The sequence below is a fragment of the Nerophis lumbriciformis genome, linkage group LG19 (assembly GCF_033978685.3).
Source record: "Nerophis lumbriciformis linkage group LG19, RoL_Nlum_v2.1, whole genome shotgun sequence".
Taxonomy (NCBI): domain Eukaryota; kingdom Metazoa; phylum Chordata; class Actinopteri; order Syngnathiformes; family Syngnathidae; genus Nerophis; species Nerophis lumbriciformis.
This window is the reverse complement of record NC_084566.2, coordinates 30,399,125-30,408,906: the sequence shown is the minus strand read 5'-3', so window position 1 is coordinate 30,408,906 and position 9,782 is coordinate 30,399,125. Positions and strand designations below refer to the sequence as shown.

Here is a 9,782-nt window from a genome sequence, read left to right as displayed (position 1 = left end):
CTTTACCAAAAAAAAGACTTAAACAAAATGGCAGCATACTTATATATATATATATATATATATATATATATATATATATATAGGTAAATGGGTTGTACTTGTATAGCGCTTTTCTACCTTTCTAAGGAACTCAAAGCGTTTTGACACTATTTCCACATTCACCCATTCACACACTGATGGCGGGAGTGAAGTGTCTTGCTCAAGGACACAACGGACGTGACTAGGATGGTAGAAGGTGGGGATTGAACCAGTAACCCTCAGATTGCTGGCACGGCCACTCTCCCATGTATAAACCTTTATTTATAAATTTCAACAATTACAAACAGTTGAAAATAATAATAAAAGTAAGTACAAAAAAGTACAAAACTAGAGATGTCCGATTATCGGCCGATAAATGCTTTAAAATGTAACATCGGAAATTATTGGTATCGGATTTTTTAATTATCGGTATCGTTTTTTTGTTTTTGTTTTTTTAAATTAAATTACCATAAAAAACAGAAGATACACTTACAATTAGTGCACCAACCCAAAAAACCTCCCTCCCCCATTTACACTCATTCACACAAAAGGGTTGTTTCTTTTTGTTATTAAGATTCTGGTTCCTACATTATATATCAATATATATCAATACAGTCTGCAAGGGATACAGTCCGTAAGCACACATGATTGTGCGTGCTGCTGGTCCACTAATAGTACCAGGGGCGCCGCTAGGGATTTTGGGCCCCATGAAAAGAATCTTTACAGGGCCCCCAACACAGTGTCATTATTTTTTCTGTATTATAATTTCATCATCATTAGGGGCCTCTCTGGGCCCCCCTCCATCATGGGCCCCTAGAATCCGTCTCCTTTACCGCCCCCCCTTTTCGGCGCCCCTGAATAGTACTAACCCTTAACAGTTAGTTTGACTCATTTTCATTAATTACTAGTTCCTAGGTAACTGTTTTTATATTGTTTTACTTTCTCTTTTATTCAAGGAAATGTTTTTTTATTTATCTTATTTTATTTCTTTTTTTTTTTTTTTAAAAGGACCTTATCTTCACCATACCTGGTTGTCCAAATTAGGCATAATAATGTGTTAATTCCACGACTGTATATATCGGTATCGGTTGATATCGGTATCAGTAATAAAGAGTTTGACAATATCGGAATATCGGCAAAAAGCCATTATCGGTAAGCTGAAAGACACCAGACCCAATAATGCAAATGAGCTAAAGGCCGCTATTGAAGCATCCTGGGCATCCATAACACCTCAGCAATGCCACAGGCTGATTGCCTCCATGCCACGCCACATTGATGCAGTAATCCGTGCAAAAGATTCCCAACCAAGTACTGAGTGCATTAATTGACATTTTCAAATGTTTGAGTTTGTTTTGCTGTTAAAAATCTTTTTTTTTCTTGTTCTAATTTTTTGAGATATGATTTTTGAGTTTTCTTAAGCTGTATGCCATAATCAGCAATATTAGAAATAATAAAAGGCTTGCAATATTTCAGTTGATGTGTAATGAATCCATAATGTATGACATTTTCATGTTTTTAGTTGCATTACAGAAAATAAAGGACTTTATCAAAATATTCTAATTTTCTGAGACAGTCCTGTATAGTGCTTTTATAGACACCGAAAGTGCTTCACCGAGAACAGAGAACCCATCAGTCTTTCACGGGTGTAAGTTACATGTGTGGCCACAGCTGCCCTGGGGTAGACTAACGGAAGTGTCGCCCCTCCGACCACCACCACCAAACATTCATTCACATTTATACACCAGTGTGAGCGGCACTGGGAGCAAGCGTCTTGCCCAAGAACACAACAGACGTGACCAGGATAACAGAAGCCGGAATCGAACCTGGAGCCCTCAAGTTGCTGACACGGCAGCTCTACCATCTGAGCCACGCCGGCAAGAAGGAATAGTTTTCACGGGAAGAGTCTCAGCAGAGGGGGGAGGAGGCTTTCCGACACAATATGTCAAAGAATGACAAGATACGTACGTCATTCAATCTGTGACATCACTGATTGATTTCACACTGTTAAAAAAAATACTCCAAAACCCCATAAAAAGAAGGCATTCAAAACTGCGTGCAAGCTCATGCCCAAATGCATGAACCCTATGATTTGATGCTTTGGCCTGGTTTATCACGAGTATCCAACATTACAACATTTATAAGTAAAAAAATATGAAATTCATTATAGGCTTTTGCTCTCTCATATCTTTGGACAATGATGTCAAAAACATTGCATTTCTTTCAAGTGACTTGTACTTTATTTGTTTTCCTTGTGGTGTTCCTTTTTGGATTTTACATAGCACGTTCACCTCATAACACAGTAAAGAGTTGATTAAAGCCCCCACACATATGACAAAACACAAAAACACAAGTATGGTGTATTATTAAGCTGGATGAAAACAATAATAAAAGGTTAGCATTGCTGTGTTTAAATCTGTTATTGGTATAGGTTTTTGTACAGATTCGATTCGACAAACATTTTTTTCCTCTTCCCATTTTCTCAACGGAACTGAAGTGGGCTCACACGCAGACCAATCACGTCCTTGCCGATCTCTGTCACCTACAACACAAAGATATTTAATATCTGAAACCTTTATTACATTAGTGTTCTCTAGTTTGCAGTTTTCTGTGTCTGTATACCTGTGTGACCCTGCAGACCTGTCCTTTGTAAGTTGGACAGTAGCAGGCTCCGGACAGGGGGCACTTTTCAACGGGACGTCCGCGGTACAAAGGCACAAAGGAGGCGGCGCACAGATCAAAGGGATTGTGGGGGTCGTAGTTCAACTGGTGGGCATCTGTCAGGTTCTTCTCGCAGGCTGCCATAATCTTGCGGGTCTTAGAGAGAGATGGGTTGGTGAAAGGATATATTTTTAATATGATTGTCTCGGTATAAAGAGGGGTTTGACAAATTACCTGCTGAGCAACATCGGGCTTAGGTCCCAGCTCGAGCAGGCGTCGCGCAAAACCAGCCGCCGTGTTGAAGTTACGCAGTTTGAAGAAGAGGTTCAGAGCTGTGCGCAACACCAGCACCATGTGAACAGGCTGCAGATTACAGTGAGTAAAGTAGGCGGCCATCTGTAAAAAACAAATCAACAAATTAGGAAACTGTAGGAAAGTGTGTGCCTTTTGCGGGGACTGATATGAGTAAACATCACCTCACAAAGCCTCTTCTGCTCATCCAGTGTATCTTTGGGTAGCTTCTTCCTCTCAGTCTCCATGGTCAGACCCACTATGTACTCTTTGCAAATGGTGATCAACTGCTGTGCCTAAAACATTGTAAGTAAACCATGGTCACGTAAATATAACAACATGAATAACTGTACGGATGATGGGTTGTGCTCGTGTTGCTATGGTACATGTACAGTAGAGATGTCCGATAATATCGGACTGCCGATATTATCGGCTGATAAATGCTTTAAAATGTGATATCGGAGATTATCGGTATCGGTTTCAAAAAGTAAAATTTACAACTTTTTAAAACGCCGCTGTACGGAGTGGTACACGGACGTAGGCAGGAGTACAAAGCGTCAATAAACCTTAAAGGCACTGCCTTTGTGTGCCGGCCCAGTCACATAATATCTACGGCCTTTGACACACACATAAGCTAATGCAAGGCATACTTGGTCAACAGCCATACAGGTCACACTGAAGGTGGCCGTATAAACAACTTTAACACTGTTACAAATATGCGCCACACTGTGAACCCACACCAAACAAGAATGACAAACACATTTCGGGAGAACATCCACACCGTAACACAACACAAACACAACAGAACAAATACCCAGAACCCCTTGCAGCACTAACTCTTTCGGGACGCTACACTATACACCCCCCGCTACCCCCCACCCCCCCACCTCAACCTCCTCATGCTCTCTCAGGGAGAGCATGTCCCAAATTCCAAGCTGCTGTTTTGAGGCATGTTAAAAAAAATTATGCACTTTGTGACTTCAATAACAAATATGGCAGTGCCATGTTGGCATTTTTTTTAACTTGAGTTGATTTATTTTGGAAAACCTTGTTACATTGTTTAATGCATCCAGCGGGGCATCACAACAAAATAAGCCATAATAATGTGTTAATTCCACGACTGTATATATCGGTATCGGTTGATATCGGAATCGGTAATTAAGAGTTGGACAGTATCAGAATATCGGACATTGCTAATGTACAGTATTTCAATAAACATGTCAACTAACGTAGAAGAATGTCAGCTAAAAGCTCAACATAACTGTTATTCAGAAAAACAGAAGACTTAGTCTTAGTCTGGGGCAAACGTTGAAAACAAGCAAATAGACCGAGACCTGCGTGTTATCATTATTAATTCAATAGATCACAAACACCAATGCCACAAAACCTGGCCTAGCCAATCAAACAGGTAAACATTTCATTCCTATACTGACTGAACAAGCAGCATTTACACTACAAAGTAGAATTGATATCTACATTTTCATATATAGCAAGCATCAAAGTCTCTCATATGATACCACGATCATCAGACTAGAACTTTTAAATGCATAAATAATAGGACATGTTTTTCTTTATTCTTTTTTAGTCGTGGGGAGAAAAACAGCATTTGATGTTTGCAAGACAATTGGATAAACGCAGGCTTTTTCATTCACACGTCTGGGTAGTATGCAGAGCGACTGCTTTAGTGATCGTTTTCTACTGTACTTCTTTTAATCATAAATGGTATCATCATCAGTGTTCGGAAAATTACTTTTAAAAAGTAATTACAGTTACTCACTACTTTGTCAAAAAAGTAATTGAATTGCTCTTCCATAAATGTAATTATTTAGCGTATTTTTCGGACTATAAGTCGCTCCGGAGTATACGGTAAGTCGCACCGGCCGAAAATGCATAGTAAAGAAGAAAAAAACCCATATATAAGTCGCACTTTTTGGGGAAATGTATTTGATAAAACCCAACACCAAGAATAGACATTTGAAAGGCAATTTAAAATAAAGAATAGTGAACAACAGGCTGAATAAGTGTACGTTATATGAAGCATAAATAACCAACTGAGAACGTGCCTGGTATGTTAACGTAACATATTATGGTAAGAGTCATTCAAATAACTATAACATATAGAACATACTATACGTTTACCAAACAATCTGTCACTCCTAATCGCTAAATCCCATGGAATCTTATACATCTAGTCTCTTACGTGAATGAGCTAAATAATATTATTTGATATTTTATGGTAATGTGTTAATAATTTCACACATAAGTCGCTCCTGAGTATAAGTCGCACCCCCGGCCAAACTATGAAAAAAACTGCGACTTATAGTCCGAAAAATGCGGTACTCTGGAGGAAAGTAATCAATGCGTTACTTTATAAAAAAACACTTTAAATATCTGGTTCATGCAGTTTAGAGACGTTCCATATTAGAGCAGTGTGCGTGTGCCTTTAAAAAGGTGGTGCCTGTTGCCAAGTGACACAGCGCCCAGACAGAGCGGCATTAGCTCAGCCTCAGTTGCGTGTGGTAGTTTAGCAGTGGCAGTTAGTCGGCAGTTACAGCAGCTCTGTTGAATGTTTTCACTGGATTGTCTTAACGCTCGTTAATAAAGAGATTGAATGTGCTTCCATGACACAGTCACTTTTAGAACCCGTTCTTTTCCTGTCTGGAAGATGTTACATTTTGGAGGCCTACTCAGTGGCCGAGTGGTTAGAGTGTCCGCTCTGAGAGGTTGTGAGTTCATACCAAAGACTATAAAAATGGGACCCATTACCTCCCTGCTTGGCACTCAGCATCAAGGGTTGGAATTGGGGGTTAAATCACCAAAAATTATTCCCGGGCGCGGTGCCGCTGCTGCCCACTGCTCCCCTCACCTCCCAGGGGGGGATCCAGGGGATGGGTCAAATGCAGAGGACAAATTTCACCACACCTAGTGTGTGTGTGACAATCATTGGTACTTTAAGTTAACTTAACTTCCAGATTGCAAATTAAACTATGCATCATAATTTATCTATTGAAAATGTACACGTTTTAATATATATCTTAAAGTATCCATCCATCCATCCATCTTCTTCCGCTTGTCCGAGGTCGGGTCACGGGGGCAGCAGCCTAAGCAGGGAAGCCCAGACTTCCCTCTCCCCAGCCACTTCGTCCAGCTCTTCCCGGGGGATCCCGAGGCGTTCCCAGGCCAGCCGGGAGACATAGTCTTCCCAACGTGTCCTGGGTCTTCCCCGTGGCCTCCTACCGGTCGGACGTGCCCTAAACACCTCCCTCGGGAGGCGAACGGGTGGCATCCTGACCAGATGCCCGAACCACCTCATCTGGCTCCTCTCGATGTGGAGGAGCAGCGGCTTTACTTTGAGCTCCCCTTGGATGACAGAACTTTTCACCCTATCTCTAAGGGAGAGCCCCGCTACCCGGCGGAGGAAACTCATTTCGGCCGCTTGTACCTGTGATCTTGTCCTTTCAGTCATAACACAAAGCTCATGACCATAGGTGAGGATGGGAACGTAGATCGACCGGTAAATTGAGAGCTTTGCCTTCCGGCTCAGCTCCTTCTTCACCACAACGGATCGATACAGCGTCCGCATTACTGAAGACGCTGCACCGATCCGCCTGTCGATCTCACGATCCACTCTTCCCTCACTCGTGAACAAGACTCTGAGGTACTTGAACTCCTCCACTTGGGGCAGGGTCTCCTCCGCAACCTGGAAATGGCACTCCACCCTTTTCCGGGCGAGAACCATGGACTCGGACTTGGAGGTGCTGATTCTCATCCCAGTCGCTTCACACTCAGCTGCGAACCGATCCAGCGAGAGCTGAAGATCCTGGCCAGATGAAGCCATCAGGACCACATCATCTGCAAAAAGCAGAGACCTAATCCTGCAGCCACCAAACCGGATTCCCTCAACGCCTTGACTGCGCCTAGAAATTCTGTCTTAAGGTAGTCACCTCTTTTTTTTTTTCAAGACACGATCAAAAATAAACTTTCTAAACAGTATATAGATTCACCTGGTCACATCATTAGGTACACCTGCACACGCAGATCGATTGTCTCTGCATAAAAAAGCTGTTTTTAGCAGCAATTATGTTGCTGCATGTTGGTGTTTTACGCGCATGCCACAATTAGATTAAACTAATACTTTATCCTACTTTCTTTTTGTGTATCTTCACAATCTGAAGCGCGCTTACCTAATGTCCAAATAAGCACATCCACCTGGCTGTGGTGACACAACATAGCCAAGCTCCAAAGCCCCACAAACAGAGGCCTCCAAAATGGATACCTTATGATTTGATGCGTTGGCACTGAGTGTCCAACATTGCAACAACATTTATTGGTCAGAAAAGACGAAACTCGTCATAAGTCTCCTTTAAGTAACACTAAGATTAAATTGAGGTAGATCATATATTCACTAAGGTGTGACGATCGGCTAACCTCAGCAATCTCCTGCTTGTTGTCGACGATGAGAAGAGGCACAGAAAGCAGGATGGCTCTGAAGCGCTCCACAGCATCCTCAAAGCGTCCGGAGGTGGTCATCTGGTAGCACTGCTGCAGACGGGCAATGAGGTCCGAGAGGCGGAGTCCTACAGCAGGCAGCCCCTGCTTTGCCCCGCAGTCCTGAGAAGGAGAAATTAATATGTGTAAGATATAAAATACATTCACATCATTATCACAGACGTGTGTGATGTGGGTGGTAGTGCAGTACCTTCCAGTTCCTCTGGGGGTTGCCCCGTAAGCAGGGCTGAGAGGGCATGGCCAGGTAGCAGGTGCGGCCCCTGGTTAGGGTCTGCATGAAGAGCGACTTGTAGGGGTCAAAGTTGACAACTCCAACTTGGTCGTGGAGCAGCTGTGGCGGCAAGGGTTTGTGATTAAATTACAACGATCACAGCTTCATGGCAGATGTGAGGAAGACCGGGACATACTCTCATGGCGGTCTCAAAAGAGCCAGCCAGCATGTGGTCCACTGGCAGCTGAGAGTTGTTGCACCACATCTGGGTTGGACTCATTCCCTTGGTCGGTGGGACGAAGAAGCCGTCCTCTGCTGATCCTCCTCCACCCGCTGGCAGGTCCTTATGGCAAAGAACAAAATACATTTAGTGGGGACTTTCATTTTTGTATGTAGTCTAATGCAGTGTTTTTCAACAACTAGTGTGCCGTGGGAAATGATGCAACTTCACCTAATTGGTCCAAAAAATATATTTTGCAAATCAATAAATATAATCTGCTAATAATGTGCCGTTGTCTAGTGTCTGTGCTGTGTAGAGCTTGGCAGGGTAGTAGGTGGCAGCAGGTAGCTCATTGCTTTGTAGAAGTCGGAACGCATCGAGAATGGTTTGTCGTGATCCCAAAATGCAGAGCACAGTGGGAGACAGTGTGCAGGTAAAAAGGTATGTAACGCTTAAACCAAAAATGAACAAAAGGCATGTCCCGCTAGGAAAAAGGCACTGAAGCATAGGGATGGCTATGCAAAACAAAAGTAAAACTGAACTGGCTACAAAGTAAACAAAAACAGAATGCTGGACGACAGCAAAAACTTACAGCGTGTGGAGCAGAGACGGCGGCCACAAACTACATCCGTACATGACATGACAATCAACAATGTCCCCACACAGAAGGATAGCGCATGCACAACTTAAATAGTCTTGATTGCGAAAACAAAGCAGGTGCGGGCAATAGCACTGAAAGGAAGGCGTGAAGCTGCTACAGGAGAACACCAACAAAACAGGATGGGTCACCAAAATAACAGCGCAAGACAGGAACTAAAGCACTACACCCAGGAAACAACAACAAACTCAAAATAAGGCACGACAACCTGGTGGAGTTTAATTGTTTAACCTTTTCTGCTGGTGGTGTGCTTCTGTATTTTTTTTATGAAACAAATGTGCTTTGGCTCAAAAAAGGTTGAAAAACATTGGTCTAATGAATGATGAACGATGGAGGCTCGCCTACCAGCTCTGGAGGAAGGTCCAGGTCCTCCTCCACTTCCCAGCCCCCTCCCTCTTCTTTAGCTCCTCCTTCCTCTCCAAATCCATCCTGGGCATCCAAGAAGCCGTCTGGAAAAAAATGGATGCAGCTTTTATAACAGTGAATCCTTTGCAACATGATTACTGCTCTTGTGTTTGAAATGATCATTACCTTCATCCAGTTGAAGCTCAGCATCGTCTCCCCAGCCCTCGCTTCCAGTGGCGTCCATGTCCATATCTGCAGCCATCTGACCTGCTTTCCCTACAAAAATAAGAACACTTGTCACACATCCTACTTGGCTTCAATCACATGCTTGCATTACACTTTCATTGTCGCTCTTACCCTTGGCTGCAATGGCTCCTTCGAAGAAGCCCTTTGAAACGGTCAGAAGAGGCCAGTTGGTGTCCAAGGGGTTGATGGGCGGGGGTGGCTGCAGAAGCTGTGCATTGGCATCAATCTCAGGCACCTACAAAAGACATCAAGAGGTTTAAATGACAAATATAGTTTTACATTTATGGATGTTAACCACATACAGTCTCCTTCTCTAGATCAAATGTCTCCTTGAGGGCCTCCGCGTCTTCATCCAGTCCATGAGTGGCAGAAGTAAGATAAGCCAGAGACTCTGGAAACACATCAAAATCATGTGTTTGGACTTGAATTTTGTAATGAAAGTGAAAGTAAAGTTACTCTGGCCGCAGTTCTTCAGGATGCGAACTCTCTCGCTGACATCTCCCAGGTAGAGAGCTGCCTGGTAGTGGCCGCTCATGTCCTTCCTGATCTCAGCTACAAAAAGGAGCACACAAACATGAGTGGTGTTGCGTCTGACCAGTCTTCCTCTCAAGAAATAAAACACACTG

The 9,782-nt window shown here is 43.1% G+C and overlaps 1 protein-coding gene across 1 annotated transcript in view; it reads right to left on the bottom strand.

The window, feature by feature from the left end:
• Positions 1 to 2,232: 2,232 nt before the first annotated feature.
• The window catches only part of copa (COPI coat complex subunit alpha), a 28,093-nt gene continuing 20,543 nt past the window's right edge, over positions 2,233 to 9,782 (bottom strand). The window contains exons 19-30 of the mRNA XM_061978992.2: positions 9,613 to 9,708; positions 9,459 to 9,547; positions 9,268 to 9,391; positions 9,097 to 9,186; positions 8,911 to 9,014; positions 7,884 to 8,030; positions 7,667 to 7,807; positions 7,396 to 7,578; positions 3,153 to 3,263; positions 2,911 to 3,072; positions 2,638 to 2,832; positions 2,233 to 2,557 (exon numbers count right to left, since the gene is read on the bottom strand). Coding sequence (XP_061834976.1) covers positions 2,498 to 2,557; positions 2,638 to 2,832; positions 2,911 to 3,072; positions 3,153 to 3,263; positions 7,396 to 7,578; positions 7,667 to 7,807; positions 7,884 to 8,030; positions 8,911 to 9,014; positions 9,097 to 9,186; positions 9,268 to 9,391; positions 9,459 to 9,547; positions 9,613 to 9,708 — 1,502 coding nt within the window. The 3' untranslated portion in view covers positions 2,233 to 2,497. The remainder of the gene's footprint in view (positions 2,558 to 2,637; positions 2,833 to 2,910; positions 3,073 to 3,152; positions 3,264 to 7,395; positions 7,579 to 7,666; positions 7,808 to 7,883; positions 8,031 to 8,910; positions 9,015 to 9,096; positions 9,187 to 9,267; positions 9,392 to 9,458; positions 9,548 to 9,612; positions 9,709 to 9,782) is intronic.